Raw genomic sequence first — 20,357 nt, forward strand, 5'->3', positions numbered from 1 at the left:
CGTTCTCCACTCAACACATTGTTGGAGGGCCTGCTCTCTCTATGGGCCCCCCCCACCCCACGGGCCCCAGTGCAACCGCACTGCCTGCACTGTCTATATTTACGCCCCTGGCATTCACTCTGGTAGCAGTAAAATCAACAATTTTTTTTCGTTATTTCTTGGAAAGTACTTTATTGTTCAGGACTTCTGGGCATAGCTAAGCCAAATGTTTGCTGATAGACCTAGCTGACATTGTTTTTTGTACTAAGTCAGAAGAGGAGAACGACTGCATTGACTGCATTGATTCTCTGTCTCTATCTACTGAACACAGATAACATTTCATCATCGCTATGTAATGTATTGCTGCGCAAAATATTTCTGTTATATACATTATTTTGAAATTAGAGCAATGAATAATTTTGGATAGATTTGGAGACACTGGGTACACTGCTTATTTTAAAAAAAATTTTTTATCTTTAGTAGTTCTACGTATCCACCCTTAGATTTTACGCATTTGTGGTCAAGGATTTTTAAACTGGCAAGTAGCTTATGAAGACGTCTGAGTTTGCCATCCCCTCCATGCAATCACATGTATGGGCATTTAGGCTACTGTCTGTTAGAGGCAGCGCATGGGTTGTTTAAAATAGCCAGCATAGGCTATCCTTGCCCATAAGCCAAATTCAACCCCTAGCCCCTATTAGTTCCCCTGGAGTGCCCTCAGTATTATATCTCGCTGACAACACATCAAGGGCCACTCACAAAGACTGTACAAAGAACTCAGGGATACCCACTTCATTATGAAGCCTACATTGTTGCTGGCTCAGTCATTTCTGTTGTCTATCACAGAAATATTTCAAAATATTTTTTTGTTGTATTAGTATTTTTAATGTATTTTTAAATGGCTCTAAATACGAAAGTATTTGGTTTCCCAGGAAAGTATTTATTTAAAATAATGTATTTTTTAAATACCATTTGGGAAAGTATTTGAGTTTCCATGAAATAATTTAAATAAATCAAATACAAAGTATTTAATTTGTAAATTTATTTGAAAATACTTCAAATATGTATTTAACTAAATTTTCACATACAAATACATGTTTGTATTTGACCTAGGTCTGATATCATATACAGTACTTAAAGACGTGTTCTACCAGGGTCCACCTCTCTAGTTGTAACGTAGCAAAGCATATGCATAGTTTTCAATTGAAACCTCTTTTGCTGTCGGCTGATTCAACATTTAAGATTTGCGAGTCTCTGCTGCCTAATTTAATTAGAAATATATATATATTTATTCATGTTATAAAATTAAGCATAAAGAATGAATAGCTGAGTGTAGTGTTTCCAAGACATGACGGATTAATCTGAAAATAAATAACAAGGCAGAGAAAAACCGGAAGGCGATTACCTAGCACATTTCCACATGAATGGGATACTGGAAAAAGTGCTATTTTCTTCTTCTAAACAGTCTTTGCCCAGGATTGGTATTTGTAAAAGATTTTAGGAACCAGATAAACAAATGAAAGTCTTCCACAAAAGTGAGTCTCAATAGCTACTATTCTTTCTAGACTTATTTTGACAGGTGGGAATGTTTTGCATTGAATTAGTGGATGTGTTTGTTTTTTGGGGGCTGCTCTATTAAGTGCCCCATCCCCATCCTCAAATTTCTTTTTATCCTTTTCAGTCTGTTTTTGTATTCAAAAACAGTCTGGCTCATTAGAATTTTTTCGGAATTTTTGTTATTTTGTTTAGTGTGTTAAAGTTCTCTTTGAACTGTGTCTTGGAGAGAGGGGTGCAATGTTACAATACAGTAGAAAGTGTGTTTGCCAAATGTTAAACTCTGCCTTGAATATATGGAACTGTGTGTGGGAATATGTGTAATTGTGTTGGAGTGTAATGGTTTAAATGGTTTTGTATGACCAGGTAGCCAATCGGTATTCATTCTGTACTATTTATAATCCAATCTCAGTTTGTCATGCTGAAAAAAATGACAAATTTTACTTTGTCCAGAGAACTGGTGATTTGTGTAATCTGGGAGAAATTTTGTTTTTACTTCTTGCCTTCTTTTTTGGCATGAGATGTGTTTGGGTGGAGTGCGAGTGCTTTCAGGGTCTGTCTCACGCCAAAAGAGTGACAGTTCGCAACCCTGTACATGACTAACTGTATATAACATTAAGTAGCACTGTTGTCCGACAATGTTTTTGGGGCAAGTGCCTGATGTGTTCCAAGATGGATTTTATAAATTCTGCTTCCTCCCATCTGTCTCTAAAATCATATGATATTATGTTCATACACAGCTGTAATATGCATTTACCCACATTGGCAGAACTTAACACACAGACACACACATGGGTTTGTTTGTGCCATGAGTCTGACAGCCAAGAAGAAGCAGAAGCAGCTGTTATCATGAGTCAAGATTAAAAAGAGCAAATGTGTAGGAATAACATTTCTAGCTAATTAGCATTGATTAACTATTAAAGCAATCCAGCAAACTAGCTAGGTTCCCTATTGTAGTGGGATAGCATAAGTTAGCTAGACCAACACACAGGAACGGAGTTGCGCACCCCTGCTTTAGGTAATATAGGTATTATATAAATCCTGCACAGTGTTTCTGACAATCCTGAATGGCATACCTAAACATGATGTATGCACATTCTCATCAGTCAGTCTGAATGCAGTGTGCCTCCATGTCATGGTGTAAATGCAGCATCTCAGTGATACAATCCTCATAGTTATAGACTAGCAGGTCAGCCAAACAGGGATCTGGTGGTGACATAAAGCAATTACACCTTTTCAAGCGCATTATTACACCTGATGCGATTAAAGTTAGCATGGAAGTTAAATGGAAGCCAGTAACACTACTATTCTAATTGCTATAGATACACCTCTCTTGTTGGGTCCATCTAAAATCAGCAAGTTTCCAAGGAATAAACACACATATGTTTTGATTTGATTTCAACATAAAGTTTGTAAAGTTCTTGTTTTTACGTTTTATTTTTGTCTACCAACCAGACTAGGATGGAATTTTGTCATGCCTTGTTTACTTTTACCTCTCAAATACCTTTATTTTTTACATTGGCCCAGTGCAAAATTCTTTATTACATGAACTTGGCAATTGTAGTTTTGAATGGAATAATAAAATAGTTAACAATACTGCAAGGAGCATTGGTGGCTCAGTGGTAGAGCTCTCACCTGCCACGCTGGAGGCCCGGGTTCGTGCTCCAACCCAGCCACTGAGGATGTGCAAGCCAGTGCATTCGCAGTGCTGGTCCCAAGCCCGGATAAATGGGAGGGTGGTGTCAGGAAGGGCATCTGCCGTAAAACCTATGCCAAATCAAATATGCAGTTCGGAAGATCTGCTGTGGAGACCCCTAACGGGAACAGCCGAAAGAGAGAGAGTTAACAAAGCTACAAATATTTTACTGGACCAATTAGCTTAAGGGACATTTCCAGTTTGGCGGTCAATATATCATTATATTATCATTAAAATATCCAATGTTATTATCTATGAAATAACAATAAGGGGGACAATTACGGTTTCATGTATTTTGACCATGGTAACTGTTGTACTGTAATAAACTATGGTGCAGGCCGACTGATAAAATTGGGTAATAAGTAACTTTGTAAACCATGTCAGAAAATCATAGTTTACAGTACCATGGTGAGTGAAGCCATGGTAAACTATGGAAAACACAATAAAGAAAATGGTCCAACTACAATGGCTCAATACAGTGTATTTAATTATCTATATGTACAAGACAGAGAAGACAGACAAGCAACACTACCAGACTGACACACTAACAGACACACTGTAACAGAGAGACAAAACTATCAGACACACTAACAGACACACTGTGACAGACAACACTAACAGGCACACTGTGATAAACAGAGAAAACAACTATATTACAGAAACACTACAGACAAGATAGAACTGTCCGATCTGAACAGCCATTCAGTGGTCCTGGTAGTCTGGGTAGAATAAGAGCAGAAGAGAACATGAGCCTAATTGAAAAAAACAGAGACAGTAGTATATGTGAAATACTTAAAGGGGAATTACACTTTAAAACACATATGGGCTTATTTTATTTCAAATTTTCTTCTAATGAATGTGTCGACCTTCATTTTTTGATTAGTTATTTCGTTTTGTTAATATTTTACGATGTTTTGTTGCTTACCTTTACAAATTCAGGAAGTAGACCTAGACAGCATATCATTGCGCGGCTTCAACGCTATGCTTTTCTTCGAAGATGAAAAAACCGGAAACCGTACTACTATGTGGACTTGCGCTAACAAAAAATAGGTCCTTGCTTCTAAAATTAGACATTTAAAACAAAATAACTAATCGAAAAATGAAGGTCAACACATTAGAAGGACAGTATAAACAAAATAAGCCCATATGTGTTTGAAAGTGCAATTCCCCTTTAACAACATAATAAAGAAATAAGATGTTGATGAGATTGGTAACTACATAATATAATTATACCAACCTAGTCTGAGTATTTCTCAGAAGAATGTATTTCCTTCAGGATTGCTCTGTCTTTGGCCAGCTTCTCCATGAACTCCTGGCAGGGGAGGTTGAAGTTTGCCTTCACAATAAGCATGGCCTTGATGGTAGGAACAATGAACCTATTTTTTGCTGCTGTCCATATATCATTCATTTGGGAGAGCACTCTCTCGACTGGTGCATTACTTCCAGTTAAGCACATGACAACAGACGCTAATCTAGCCAGGTTACGTCTACGTAGCTAACGTTAGCTAGCATAACCTATTTAAAACCTTATAGAGCAGATCATCTATCTATATAATAAATAGTGACATTATATCACTAGCTAGTATCTCAAACAATTGTAACTTACCTGGCTTGAAAATACGTTTGTGGTGATGTTGTGGACACTTGCTAGCTTCTGGCCGAGTTTTCCACAGCAGTTTTCTCTAAAACTAGCGCAAGCAAGTAGAAGAAGAAGAGTGATATGAAGTTGTTATAGCCCTCTCCGTTGACCAAAACAAGCACAACACGATTGAGACGTCAACCGGTAGGCTCTGCTGCCTGGTCTTTCTTGCCACGTAAAATATTATTTCACTTTGCTGTCTGTTTTTAACGCACAGTTAAAAACGGGGACATTTCTGGGGACATCTCCAGCCGGGGACAGGTCACCAAAAACGGGGGGGGGGGGGGGGGGGGGGGTTGCTTAGAATTTGTAATCCAAAGAACCTAAATTAAGCTAAATAATGCATTATAATAAGTTACATACAATTTTGTAGCTGGAGGAGTAGTACATTTTTTGCAGTGCAGATGAAACATCGACAAGGTTTTTTAAAAATTTTATTTTGGCATTGAAAAGCAAGTGGTGATAGTGCCATTTTCTAACAAGGAAAAGACTGTTGTCTCGTTGATGAACCAATTTTAGTCAATAAGTGTCATGAAATAATCTGTGCTCTTAAACTGTTTGATAGTAGTTATTGCTATATATATATATATATATATATATATAGCAATAATTATTAATTAATTATTTTTTCTTTTTACAAAGCTTGACAGTTTATTTGCTAGCTAGTCACAATATAGGAGCATTGAACTATTTGGTAATAAGCTCCTAGGATAGAATCGGCTATTACCTTGTTAGCTAACATTGTGACATTGAAACCACACCAAATAGGTCATTATTACATGTTTTAGAATGCTGATCAGCCATGTTGTTCTTTAATTTTCAAAAGTAGTGTTGTAGAAAAAAAAAACCTTGATTGAGTAAATACTATACTACATGGTCAAAAATATGTGGACCCCTGAACATCACACACGTGTGCTTGTTGAACATATCATTCCAAAACCATGGGCATTAATTTGGAGTTGGTACCCCTTTTGCTGCTATAACAGCCTCCGCTCTTCTGGAACATGGCTTTCAAGAGCCACAAGAGCATTAGTGAGGTCGGGCACTGATGTTGGGTGATAAGGCCTGGCTTGCAGTCGGCGTTCCAATTCAGATATTTGATGGGGTTGCGGTCAGGGCTGTGTAGATCAATCAAGTTCTTCAACACCAAACTCGCCAAACCATTTCTTTATGTACCTCGCTTCGTGCACGGGAGCATTGTCTAGCTGAAACCAGAAAGGGCGTTCCCCAAACTGTTGCCACAAAGTTGGAAGCTCACAATTCTATGGAAGGGGCCTAGCCCAAACCGTGAATAACAGCCACAGACCATGACTTTACAGTTGGCACTATGAATTTGGGCAGGCAGCATTCTCCTGGCATTCGCCAAACCCAGATGTGTCCGTCTGACTGGCAGGTAGTCAAGCATGATTCATCACTGGCATCCTATGACAGTGCCACGTTGGAAGTCACTGAGCTCTTCTGTATGGCCTATTTTACTGCCAATATTTCTCTATAGCTGTATGCTTGATTTTGTGCACCTGTTAGCAATGGGTGTGGCTGAAGTAGACAAAACCTTTAATTAGAAGGGGTGTCCACATACTTTTGGCCTTGTAGGATATGTCTCTAAACTTAGGTCCTGTTTTTTTTCCCAAAAGAAAAAAAGTACATTTTATTTATTATTTCTTATTTGGTTCTCATTCTGCCAAAATCATACCGTGGGGTTTACAAGCACATTAGTCAGAACAGCTTGGTATGGCAAGCCCCAGATGGTCAGTATGGTTGAAACTGAAGATGAAGATCGTCATTGCCTCCACCCTGCCCACATCTGCCGCCACCTGCTGTTCCCCATCACCGCCACCTGGCCCCACCCATCATCTGAGCCACATCACTTATCATATCTTCTGCATAAACTGGCTGACATGCAGTCGGCACCCTGAGCCGACCAGAGGAGGATGGGTTTCCCCCTTGAGCCTGGTTCCTTCCAAGGTTTCTCCCCATCTGCCACAGGGAGTTTTTCCTTGCCACTGTTGCCTTAGGCTTGCTCCTGTGGGGGTTTAGGCTAGGGCTGTCTGTAAAGCGTATTGTGACAACTGTTGTAAAATACGCTATATAAATAAAATTTGATTGATTGATTGATGGATAAATAGGCTGGCCTGCTCCCCACTTGAATAGAGATGTGTGTCAGAAGCCCCAACCTGCATAACCTTGTCCTGTGCACGCTGGCAGGGGTGCTCTGCTTTGAAGTGGACAGATTCCCCACATTCCCATTGCGGGAAGTGGATTTTGGGGCCACAAAATTTTTGTTTTGACTGTACAGCGGAAACTCCACCAATGGAAAGAGGACCAAAGCCTGGTGTTAGTTATATCACATTTGTTTCCCCTCAGCTATTCTGCCCAGTAGAATATTTTTTGAAATGGTTTTTCCTAAGATTAAAGTGTTCAACCACAGCAAAATACAAATTTATAATGGTGCTGCTTGATGCTTTACTATTCTATTGAACTTTCTGTTTGGATATAGCTTGAGAGTCACTCCAACCAGCAAACACACATCTGTCTGATTCACTGAGTAATGCGTGCACTTATGTGATTTAATCATATAATGATGTTGAGTTTCTAAACCATGTGGCTTGTGGCATGCATGTCACTGTACATACTGAGGTGATTTGCCAACAGTTTAGCTCCAGTGGCTGAATAGTTAAGTCATAACAGTAGCTGTGGTTTGTTCTCCTGTGGGTGTCTCCTTAAAAAGTTGGTGGGGCTTGTCAAATGGGTAATGGGACACCCAAACATAAGTGATTGGTTGTGAATTTAGCTGAGTAGTTAGATCACTAAAATGTGAAAGCAATTGAAAGGTGGAGCAATGGACAGCATTGATCTGGATCACTACAGGAATGTGGTGTGTGTGGACTGAATATAAATGTTATGCATCCTGTAGGGGACATGCCGCTACTTCTCATAGTGGGGCACCAAACTGTGGAAGATATACATCAATATCCTCACAGGTGGTGCCAGCATATAATAATCAGTCTCATACATTAAGTATACAAACTATAAATTGGCAATTCAAATTAATATTTAAATTAATTATTATTAAAATTACACATTATAGTCAAACTTAACCAAATCATAATATAATACATTCAGCTAATACTAAATTAATATAAATGATTTAGTTAAGAGGTGAAGGCATTGATTAAGTTCTTTGGATTAGCAGCGGCTGACTCAATTCAACACAAGAGTAATATAAATACAGACAACCGTGTAAATATAATGAAGTTTATTAAACACAAAGTACCGAAAAGGGCAAAGCACAATTCTCTACCAAGATGTAATAAACTATGTGAGTGCACGTGCGTGTAGGTGTTGTGTGTGCGCGTGTGTGTATGTAAGTGATGAGTGTTGGATGTTCTCCTACGTGGGGGTTCTGTACCGCGGACATGTGTTAATAGAAACCAAAGGAACAAGATGGAGTATGAATGGTGGGGTTTTTGAATCTAGACAAAGCTAGTGAAAAAACAATGGCGCGTGAAGCGTACCAAACACATGAAGGATACTGGCTATATGGCTATGGGTGCATGTTTTACGAGATCAACATGCGGGGTTAAGACCAGTTAGTAATTAAAATAAATCACATGCAAGATATGTTCTGTGCATGCCATGTATTAAAACTAATGCAGCGCGGTGGATGGCTTAGAGCCAACCGAACATACAGAACGTTTACATTTATCATTAAAACACAATAACCGTTAGCATCGTACATCCAATCATGAATGTGGCTACATTCGGTCAGTCGCTAATTATGCTAAGCCCAGAGTTACATCCTTACTTGGGTATCCTTTGCTTTAAGTTGGTTGTTAAAATGCGTTGTTCGCCCTTTTCTGCATCCAAAACACGCAGCTGGATCCTCTGCTAGCAGGTCGCTTGCTTCGTGGGACTCACTCTGCAGTATGCGCCGGTTGTGCGTGGCTTTCCTGGTTCTTCGACCACTGATAATCATAGGAGCGCTTCGGAGTGCCTTGTTCCTTCTGCAGCCAGTAGTCGAAGTTATATGCACCTAGCTCCGTTGCAGGCCTTGCAAACTCTTCCTGGCATGTGGACTGACGAGAGAAGGGTGGCGAGTCCAGGGAGAGGAAAATGGAACAGAGTGAGCGAAACAACGGCAACCTCCGTTTTATTGAAGGTTGCGCGTTTCAAATTTACAGTAAGCCATTACTGTAACAGGAAAGCTGTGGTAGGGGGCTTGGTTAAATGAGTCACTGAGGTGGACATATGGGCTTTGAAGTTTATGTCTTTTTTAGGCCATGATACCTACAATCCACATGGATCATTTGTGTGTGTGTGTGTGTGGGTGTGCGTGTTACAGACTGTGTACATGCCTGCCAACACTATGAACTTCTGTGCTCTTGTGCATGTTTATGGATTTATTCCTCCAGGGCAGGGTTCGCATACATTTGATCCATTTATTAGTGAATGCTTACTCAAGCATTACCGGTTGTGTACCTAGCTACAACTGCAATCGCTGAACCGGGATTTAAACCTATCTTGGTATGGGCAAGGTGAGGTCCCACTTACCTTCCGAGATCAGATGAGATCAGGCAGGTTGAGTGTGGTCAGGCCATAAATCGCAGATGGGTTCATAGGGAATGGTGAGCTAAACAACATATGCTTTATCTCTCCTAGGTCCCCCACGGGTGGCGGAGAAAATCGCACATCGGCAGACAGTGCGAATCGGACGCACCATGAAGCTGCCATGTCCTGTAGAGGGCGACCCGCCTCCCCTCATCATGTGGACAAAAGATGGACGCAACATACACAGCGGCTGGATGCGATTCCGCGTCCTTCCCCAGGGTCTGAAGATCAAGGAGGTGGAGGCAGAGGATGCTGGAACCTTTGTCTGCAAGGCCACCAATGGTTTTGGCAGTGTCAACATAAACTATACCCTCATTGTCATTGGTGAGAACCAGAATTTGCACTTTATTAGAGGCCTATGAATTACCAGTTAAGTAATACTTAAGACAAGCACGAATCCCCAATAGCTGCACCGCACACGTGCATGCATCCGTGTGTGCATGCATCCACGCACACACTCTCACACAAACACGTGACCTCTTCTTTGGCTCATGACCAGCATTTCCACAAAATCTTGTGCAAATCTGTGAATCCATTCAGGATTTATGCGCCTTTTTGTGGTAGGCCACACCCATCGCCACGCCCCCTCTAAGTCAATCGGCCTTGAAAGTTACTCAGCTCTACCTTCGGTCATGACCAACGTCCATGCCAAATTTCAGCCTCCTGGGGCGAAAACTGTGGCTGCTATGGGGTGGGACACTTTTTGTGTACCAACCGCCCACCCGACCATCCGACCAACTAATTGATCGACCGACAGACAGCTATAGAGCTGCAGTCGCAGCAAAAAAAATATTAACACCTACAAATTGGTTGTTATTAATTTGTTGATATTCAGGGCCTGTTTTAACACAGATGCTGACTGGCCGAAATACAGTAACTTGTGATCGTCAACAAATGCTTTAACACATTACCTCATCAGTTGTCTTGGCATCCATTAACTGTCTGAAGTGAGACTTTTCAAGAATGAGCAATGTAAATCTTAGAATGGGCATTGCAATACAGTCAGTAATGTATTAATCAGTGGCTATCTAAAGAGATATTACTACATCACACTTTAACCCCTCATGCACATGCCAAATCTGGCCAATCCTTGTCCATTTAGGGCAGGGGTGGCCAACCCAGGTCCTGGAGAGCCACAGGGTCTGCTGGTTTTAGTTTTTACTCTGCACTTAATTGATCAATTATAGCAGTTGATTACACAGTTAACTCACCTCACCTGGTTTCTTCAGTCTAAGTGGTTGCTGTATTTAAGGTGAAAACAAAAACCAGCAGACCCTGCGGCTCCCCAGGACCAGGGTTGGCCACCCCTGATTTAGGGGGTACCCTATTTAAAGCTTTGTAACTCCAGATGTGAGCGTCACAGAGATTTGAACAATGGCTTAAATAAAGCAAGACATTTGTACAATACTAACTAGATTATTTATTCCTAAATTGTAATATAAACTAAAGTGCCAGAAATGCAATTGTCTAGGCAAAAAAGCAAAAATGAATTAGCTCTTTTTTAGTTTGCGATGAAATACTAAGAGATCCCATTTATAAAACAGGTTAAACTATACATGTTTTGGATAAAAGAACTCCTCGATCACGAGCACGTAAAATCTAAGGGAGGATATGTAGAACTACTCTATGAAGCAAAAAGTAAGCAGTGTACCCAGTGTCTCCAAATTTATCCAAAATGTCTAAATTATGCATTACTGTAAATCACAACATAATCATGTATTTCACTACAAATCAACTGTTTTCGCTGAAGAAACTCACTGTTGCATCATGATCAAGTAGGACTTACTGACTTTCCATTAGTACAGTGGTCTAAAATATCTTGGGGTCCTGAAACATATCCAAAATCTCTCCAAAATGATTAAAATGCTTTTTGTCCATTACAAAGCATATACATGCGCCCCTTATGAAGGTTTAAGATGAAACATTGATTAATAATGCAAACACATTGTCACACAATGTGGTAAAGTACCTAAATGTGTAGTCATTAACTGTAATATGTTTTTCTGTACTCTACAGTATGTAATGTTTTCTTGTATGAGGATGGGGTGACAGTAAAACAATATTCAACCATCCACCACTTTTTGGCGATGTTCCAGCTTTCACATCATATCCAGTGCAACACAAACAACTACTGAGCTACCAGCGAACGCTTCGTTACAGTGTGAAATATCCTCATTATAAAATACCACTGACCTGTCTAAAGACACTCAGTTTCAAAAATAACGTATATAACCAACATATTTTGAGCAGTAATACTTACATAGCGATGATGAAATGATATCTGTGTTCAATAGATAAAGACAGAGACAGAGAATCAATGCTGTCGTTCTCGTATTGTGATTTAATCCATAAAACTATGTCAGCTAGGTCTATCAGAAAACATATGGCTTAGCTATTCTCAGAAGTCCTCAATAATAATAATATTACACAAAATAAGATGAAACTGATCAATAACATTTTGCCAGGTGCAGTGTTTTTTACTGCTACCACAGAGTGAATGCATAAGGTGGCAAAGATGATTCACAACTTTCAGTTGCGCAGGTTTATAAGGCACTATTTCAAAAGTAAAATTAGACATTTTATACATTGTTAGAAAGCTTATACTGTCACCTGTTGAATCCATTAATTGTCATTCAAGCCAGATTATACTGCAAAGGGTGACAACGCCGTAAACAGCATGTGTGGTATTACGTGCAACTATTTTGGAAGGTACCCAGGCGTCACAAGTGAGCGTATATTCACAAACGGAATGTCCAAGACAATATAAGACCACTCAGTCTCAAAAGGGACATCCCTATGCATAAAGTCAATGGTAAGGTTGTATATGTATTCCATATTTAGTCCCAGATATTGACTGTAAAATGACATGGTATCATTTTATAATAATTTGTCTTTTTAATTTCATTATTCAGTGAGCAGTGTTTTCACTGCTGTATTGGAATATCTTAGGGCTATTGTTGGGTTTATCTTGTTGCTATGACGGAGTACGGTTTTTAGTGCTGAAAGAATATTTATATGAATGCCCAGATAGACACTATTGTCCAATTTTCTAATGGGTGAGGGTGTAGTTGCAGATGAGACTGCAGGGAGGTGGTGCTGGTATATAAACGACTGGTGCGACAATGGTGGCTCTGCGAAACTCTGTATTCGGCATAGTTATCGTATATTGTCTAATAATGAAAATAGAACACAGAGGCTGCATCCCAAATGACTAACTTGTTCAGTCATTGACTAGTCCCTATATAGTGGAAAGTATGTAGCACACTACATAGGTAGTGAGCGGCAGAACAAACACTTGGTTTGGGACTCATAACCCTGCACCGCTTCTATCTTTTGAATATCTGTCGCAAGTTGCGTTCTAATAAAATATTTTTCAAATATAATCTGTACGTGCATATATGAAATTCTCGGTTGAATATTCATTCATCTTGGCATCGACCAAATGTATAGCAATATACCATTCAAAAAATCCTTTATCATGGACCGAAGATTATGTTTTGCTTGAGTTGCACTGCTACCGAGATTAGCTAGCTTTTCAGCTAGCAAGCAGCTTCTCCGGAGAAAAACCGTTAACGTTACACTTGGCACACTAACGAAAATTGGTGATTTTTTTGTATCGAATATGCAAATATAATTCATGATTTGCCATAACTATGGACGACTTGCATTTATACAAGTAGCTACCTTAAAAGCCCTACTGCAGTGTATTGTAGGATTTTGTACAGAGCTTGTACCCTACATTTTTCAGTGCATTGTGGGGCAGATGTAGTTTAATATAAAGTGTACTACAATTTTGTTTCTCATATGGGACACACTATAAAATGGCTGATACCAAAAGTAGTGCCATATATTGGGAATACGGAGGGCAAGGGTTTCTGTTTTCAACTCATAGTTTGTTGCAGGAGCAATTAATTTCTGAGTAGAGCAATCTAGGCATGCTGGCGTGCCGACCACTAGGGGGATTGCCTGTTCTTTGAAAAACTGCCTTATATTTTATGGTTAGTATTTAATAGGTACAGTATATCTATGTAAGGCTTAGTATTGATGTTAATATTTTGTTAATGTTTGTTGAAAAGTGCACAAGCACTTAAAAACAAACCAAGTATGTGACCGCTGACTTATAATTGTGAGGTACTTTTAGCCAAATACTTTCTACAGGTTTTAGTTTATCTTACACCATTTCCAGGTGCCCTATATACTGGAGAACAAAGAAGCAACATATAAGGCACCCTCATCCAAAACTCCAGCTGAGACGTCAGGGCATTCTGGGAAAAGGGAAGAGCACCACACTGATTGTATCATAGCCTTAGAGCAATGTGACATGTGCACCAGTACAATGTCTTTATCAGCATCCAGGACGAGGGGTTATCTGCAGGAGAGGTAGTTTGTTCCAACATAGTTACGTAGTGTTGATGGATCGGTGCTGTTCTTTCCTGCATGTTTATTATCATAAGAATGGATGTTCTGATGCTTAATATTCCCAAATTATGATGACTATGTTATTAGGGACACACTTATTACCCTCACTGATAACATAACATAACGTCGTAAGACGAGAACAGGCCATTCAGCCCAAAACTGCTTGTCTATTCCTACCACTAAACTGTACTTAATGCTTAGTTTACCTAAAAGCTAGGTAGTATCTAACACTTTATCAAGCCGGGCCTTGAATACCCCCAATGTTTCTGCCTCCACTACATGTCCAGGCAAGCTATTCCACACATTGACCACTCTCTGTGTGAAAAAATATTTCCTAATATCTGTGTGAAATTTACCCTTTGCCAATTTATGCCCCCTTGTTCTGCTAACCGAACTCAACTTGAATAATTTCCTGTATTTCATTTTGTTAATCCCTTTAATATATTTAAAAGCCTCAATCAAATCTCCCCTAAGTCTCCTTTTACTAAGCTTGAAAAGTCCAAGCATCTCAAGCCTTCTCATAACACTTATCTTTTTTACCCGGAATCAATCTGGTTGCCCGTCTTTGGACCTTTTCCAGCGCCTCTATATCTTTCTTTTAGTACGTCCCCAGAACTGCACATAATACTCTCATTATACTCAATACTCCTGGCTATGTATCCCAGCACCCTGTCCTGTCCAATGTGCTTTTTTTTTTTTTACTGCTACAGCACATTGACCACACCCTGATAGGCTTTCATCAACTATTACTCCCAAGTCTTTTTCTACATGTGCACATTCTATTTTGTACCACCCATAAAGTAATCCTGCCCTATGTTTTTATTCCCCACATGTAGAACTTTACATTTAGTTATATTGAATTTCATTTTCCAGGTTTCTGCCCACTTTTGGATTCTGTTTAAATCTTCTTGGGTTATTTTAGTACATTCCAAACTGTTGGCTAAACCTCCCAGTTTTGTAATCATCTGCAAATTTAACTAGTGTACTTTCAATGTCCGTGTCAAGGTCATTTATGTAAATGAGGAAGAGCAGTGGACCCAGCACCGATCCCTGTGGAACTCCACTTCCCACAATACCCTGCTCAGATAAGATCCCTCATACTACTACCCTTTTACCCTGTTTACACTTGGTTTAAAAATGTGTGTCGGTGATCCGGACACAAGTGGACAGCCGAGACACATCGCCGTTCACACCTGTGTCTATCATGCGTCTCCAAGGTGTTCAGCTGACCACTTATGTTCAGATTTCGTTACTGCCTACGTCATTTCCGCTAGAAGGTCGCCAGACGAGCGCCAGATTTATTTCGCACAGGCTAGCTAAGAAAACAAAAATGTTTCAAGAACTAATATACATGTACGGGCTATTCCAACTGTTGAGATTGGCAGGACTAAGTCATTTGCAACTTGCAAAACAACCACCACGTCCTGCATTGATGACGTATTTTCCTGTTACGTCCTTGTCGGGGACGCATCAGGACGCATTAGCGTTTACACTACTGTATTGCCCAAGACACATTTTAAAACCAAGTGTAAAAAGAGTCTTGGTGTTCTATCCCATAACCAGTTCCGAACCCACTCTGAAATGCCTCCTGTAATTCCTAATGTCCTCATTTTGATAATGAGTTTGTCATGTGGTACCTTATCAAATGCTTTTTGGAAATCTAAGTATATAATATCATAAGCCCTGCTATCATCCAGACACTTCGTAGCTTCCTCAAAGAATGTCAAAAGGTTTGTCAGGTATGGTTTCCCTTGCAAAAACCATGTTGGCTATCCCTTAAGTTGTTATTATTTTCAAGAAATAATTCTAGTTTTTCTATAATTCAAGTATTTTTCATGTGATGCAAGTTAAACTGACAGGCCTGTAGTTTTCTGGATCAGTACGGTCCCCTTTCTTATATATTGGTATTACAATACCCTGTTTCCAGTCATTCGGTATTTCTCCAGTTACTAAAGACTGTCTAAAAATACTTGCCAGTGGTTTAAAAATGATCTCACTTAACTCCTTTATTACCCTTGGGTATATGCCATCAGGGCCTGCTGCTTTATTTGTCTTTAGTTTATCTAATTTACCTAATACTTCTATATCCCCTATGTTAGGATATTTTGCCCTTATTCGTGGAGTCAAATGCAGGACGATGAAGAACACGCTGACAAAGTTTCCTCAGAGGATTTGATGTTTAATTCAATGCGCAAGGGAGAGACAGACCCAGCACATTCGGGCGCTGCGCTGAGAGAATCTCTGCCGATCACGCTGTGTGGTGTCTAGATATACAGTTTGCAGTCATACATATCAAAAGGTTGAGTTAAGTGGCGGGCCGGAGACAAATGGTCTTGTCCCTTCCTGGGAACCCTCGCAGCCATTTAGCATAGGAATGTGACATCCTTGCCGCAGACACTAGAGGTGTTATACGGAGACACGCTACAGAGGTGCTAGACATAGAGGCAAGCAAACTACAGACACAGTATGGTATGAAAAGGAAACACAATACACTACATATAATATACATATATATATACACTAAATAAAACTGGGAACCTATCACCTATCTCAATATATGCCAAGACATTATGAGCATTGAATATGCCTTCCAGTCTATTAGTAACCTCTTCTCTGGTAAAACTCTCAACAAAGTAGCCATTTAGGGCATCAGTAATATCCGTATTCTTATAAAGCAATGCTCCGTCAGTATTTTTTAATGCCCTTAACTTCCTCTTTAACTTTCCTTTTCCTAGTACAGTATTGAAAGAAATGCTAAGGATTACTTTTAGCATCTTTTGCAATTTGCCTTTCATAGAGCCTTTTGGCTACCCTTAGTTCTTTTTTAACCTTAGCACGCATACTACAATATTCAGCCTTATTACTCTCAGTACTGTCATTTCTTAAAAATCTTAAACAGTTTATTCTTTTTCCTCAAACTCTTCCATATAGATTTATTCATCCACTGTGGAGACTGCTTTTTCAACTTACTTTTCCACACCTTTGGAATGAATTTACACTGTGCATCAAGTATAACCCTTTTGAACCTGACCAACTTTTCGTTCACAGTCCTGCAATTTGAAGTTGCACCCAGTCTACCTTACATAATTCTGATCACATCTTTTTAAAGTAGGCACACCTAAAATTTAAAATCCTGGAGTTAGATGGGGCCCTCTTAGTTTGGCAAAATACATCAAACCTAATTGTGGAATGATCCCAAGCGGTTCCATTACCTCTATACTACAAATTCTGTCAGAGTCATTACATAACACCAGATCTAGAATTGATTTCCCCCTTGTAGGCTGTCTGACATACTGTGCCATAAAAAGGTCATTTTTAACATCTAAAAATGCCTCCTCCCTTTTTCCTTGTTCTGTCACCAATTCCCAATTAATACTGGGGTAATTGAAGTTGCCCATGATAATAGTCTCACCTCCTCTGCAAGCTTGTTTTATATTTTAAAAGAGCATTGTATTCACACTACTGTCTGAAGCTGGCGGTTGGTAACACACTCCTATGTTAAGCCCCTTCTCATGTTCCCCTATGAGCTTAATCCAAATATCCTCACTAGGCATGAGCTGGTCAATTTCTGGAATTTCTTGCACATTAAGTTTATCTTTTACATACAGAGCCACACCCCCACCTATCTTACTGGATCTATCCTTCCTAATAAGTTTATACCCTTCTATATTATATTCATCCCCATCCTCTTAACCCAGCCATGTCTCTGTACTACTATCCCTACTATGTCATAGCCTTTACTATTAATATCAGCCTCAATTTCCAAAAAATTGTTTTTTATACTTATAGCATTTAAACAAAACATTTTAGACTATTGCTTCTACACATCCTCTCCTGTTCCCTCACTCCTCACCGTCCCAAGCCACCCTTACTAAAATTTTGCTTTAAAAAGACTTTATTAATGTTTTCACTGTAATAGGTAGCTTTGACAGCTTCCATCTGGGCAGTCTGCGCCTCCCTACCCATTTCACTCTCTATCCTCCCTGCCCCCCAAGTCGCTAGTTTAAATAATCCTGTGCTACCCTGAGCATACGCTGGCCCAGTGCAAAGGTACCCCTCCGGTTCAGGTGCAGCCCATCATGTTTGTACTAGGGATGAGCGAGTACACCAATATCTGTATCCGTATCTGTATCTGTTCAACCAACTAAATTATCTGTATCCGTATCCGTACTCGGAATGGGTGGGGCTTAAACCGGAAGTGGGCGGGACCTACCCGGAAGTTGGTATTTTAACCTCTTACCAGCGCAAAGCCCCCAGTGGTTGGCACGCCGGTGCGCCGAGATTACTGAACTCAGACATTCAGTGCTACTGCAACCAAAGTATGAGTTACTAACAGAAACACTTTGTTTTAATTTCATTAGTAGACTATACATGACAACTATGCCGAATACGGAGTTTCGCAGTGCCACCATTGTCACTCTGGTCGTTTGTTTAACACGCGTCACCCCCTCCCTGCAGTCTCATCTGCAACTACACCCTCCCACCCAGCTAATGGACAATATTGTCTATATGGGCATTCATAAAAATATTCTTTCACCACTCAAAAATCGTATTCCGTCATAGCAACAAGACAAACCCGACAATAGCCCTAAGATATGCCAATACAGCAGTCAAAACGCTGCTCACTGAATAACAAAATAAACGAGACAAAGTTTTTAAAAATGATACCATGTCATTCTACAGTCAATATCTGGGACTAAATATGGAATAAATATACAACCTTACCGTTGGTTTTATGTGTAGAGATGTCCCTTTTGAGACTGCGTGGTCATACATTGTCTTGGACAATCCGTTTTGTGAAATATACGCGCATTTGTGATGTCTGGGTACCTTACAAAATAGCTGTGCGTAATACCACACGTGTCGTTTACGGCATTGTCGCCCTTTTTAGTACAGTCTGGCTTGATTGACAATTCATTTATTCAGTAGGTGAGAGTATAAGCTTCCTAACGATGTATAACATGTCTAATTTTGCTTTTGGAATAGCGTTTTATAGTTCAGCATAACCGAAAATCTTCTTATCATCGCATTCATTTACGCATTCACTCTAGCAGTAAAAGACGCTGTTATCGTTACTCTGGTTTTATAATTTAAAAAAGAAATGAATTGACGGTGTGAAGACAGTAGTAGACAGCGCACACCAGGTTACAGTTGGCTAACCACGATGTAATGTAGGCGATGTATTGTGATTTCAGGTGAGCGACAACGTCTAAATGTGCACAAAAGTATTATTGCATTTGTACAGTGGATGTATAAGAATGCTAGGATGTCAATGATGCTAGGAGAGTGTGTGTATGAGATCGCTAAATGTAGGAAATACAAGTACATGCTTTATCATGTAGTCGCTAGCTAACTGGCTAGTTAACCCCACTGTAGCAAGATAGAAGCTAGACATGTCTGTTTGTAATCAGTAATATGTGCTTACGTGTGAATGTCCAGTAAATGTGTATTTAGCTATGGTGAGAATAATGTGTTGAGCCAAATCTGAGAATTGCAAACTTTATTTTATTGAAAATATATGACAATAGATAATAGATCCCTGTAGACAGAGTGGCTGTTACGATGGCAAGATTGTTTTGCATCGTGTGGGCGCAGCACAGCAGTGAACTTTGTATAGGCTCTGTGTAGAGGAGGAGCTCTGTGTCTGGCTGGCCTATCACGGAACGACGTGGACACTGGACACAACTACCCAATGAGGATTTTCCTTCACCATGAGTACGGATATTGACACGTTTTACTCAAATGGTACTCATGCTCGTAAAAAGTACATTATCCGTACCGGATACTTGTTTCATCCGAGTATTCGGCTCAACCCTAGTTTGTACAGCTCACTCCTGTCCCAAAAGGAATCCCAGTGCCCCATAAACCTGTACCCCCCTTTCCTACAAAAGGATTGTAGCCACGTGTTAAACCTCCAGATAAAGTTCTGCTTCCCTCTGCTTGCACGTGGTACAGGTAGAATTCCAGAGAAGGCTACCGTGGAGGTTTTGCTCCTAATCTTCTCTGCTAATTCCACAAATTTGTCCTGCAGGACCTCAAACATGCCCTTACCTATGTCATTGGTCCCTACGTGGACCATGAGAACTGGATCCCTTTCTTCTCTGGCCAGGAGCTTGTCCACGCGTTCAAGGAGATCTCCTACCTGGGCACCAGGCAGGCAACACACCGTGCGAGACTCCTTGTCACACGAACAGACTATGCTGTCTACCCCTATAAAAATTGAGTCCCCCAATATCAATAACTCCCTTTTCCTGGAGGATGTGGCCATCTGGGTACCCTGAGGCTCATCAGTCCCCCCACTCTCAGGGTCAAGGGCCAGGTCCAGTTCTTGCAAGGGCTGGAATCGGTTGGACACCACAACCTCTGGAGATGCCGCCCCTATGTGGTGTGCAAGCCCTTTCCTGCGCGTACGCCCTACTGTCACCCAACTGTCTCTCCCTGCCTGTTCTGAAGACTTCCCCC

At 40.2% G+C, this 20,357-nt stretch overlaps 1 protein-coding gene across 3 annotated transcripts in view; it reads left to right on the top strand.

The window, feature by feature from the left end:
* fgfrl1a (fibroblast growth factor receptor like 1a) overlaps positions 1-20,357 on the top strand; it is a 279,720-nt gene that overhangs the window by 126,579 nt on the left and 132,784 nt on the right. For all 3 annotated transcript variants that reach the window (XR_004766231.1, XM_035427000.1, XM_035427002.1), the window contains one exon: positions 9,528-9,800. Coding sequence is in view for 2 of the 3 variants with exons in the window: in XM_035427000.1 (XP_035282891.1) it covers positions 9,528-9,800 (273 nt within the window). In the remaining variant the exon portion in view is untranslated. The remainder of the gene's footprint in view (positions 1-9,527; positions 9,801-20,357) is intronic.

Source organism: Anguilla anguilla, chromosome 7, assembly GCF_013347855.1.
Source record: "Anguilla anguilla isolate fAngAng1 chromosome 7, fAngAng1.pri, whole genome shotgun sequence".
Taxonomy (NCBI): domain Eukaryota; kingdom Metazoa; phylum Chordata; class Actinopteri; order Anguilliformes; family Anguillidae; genus Anguilla; species Anguilla anguilla.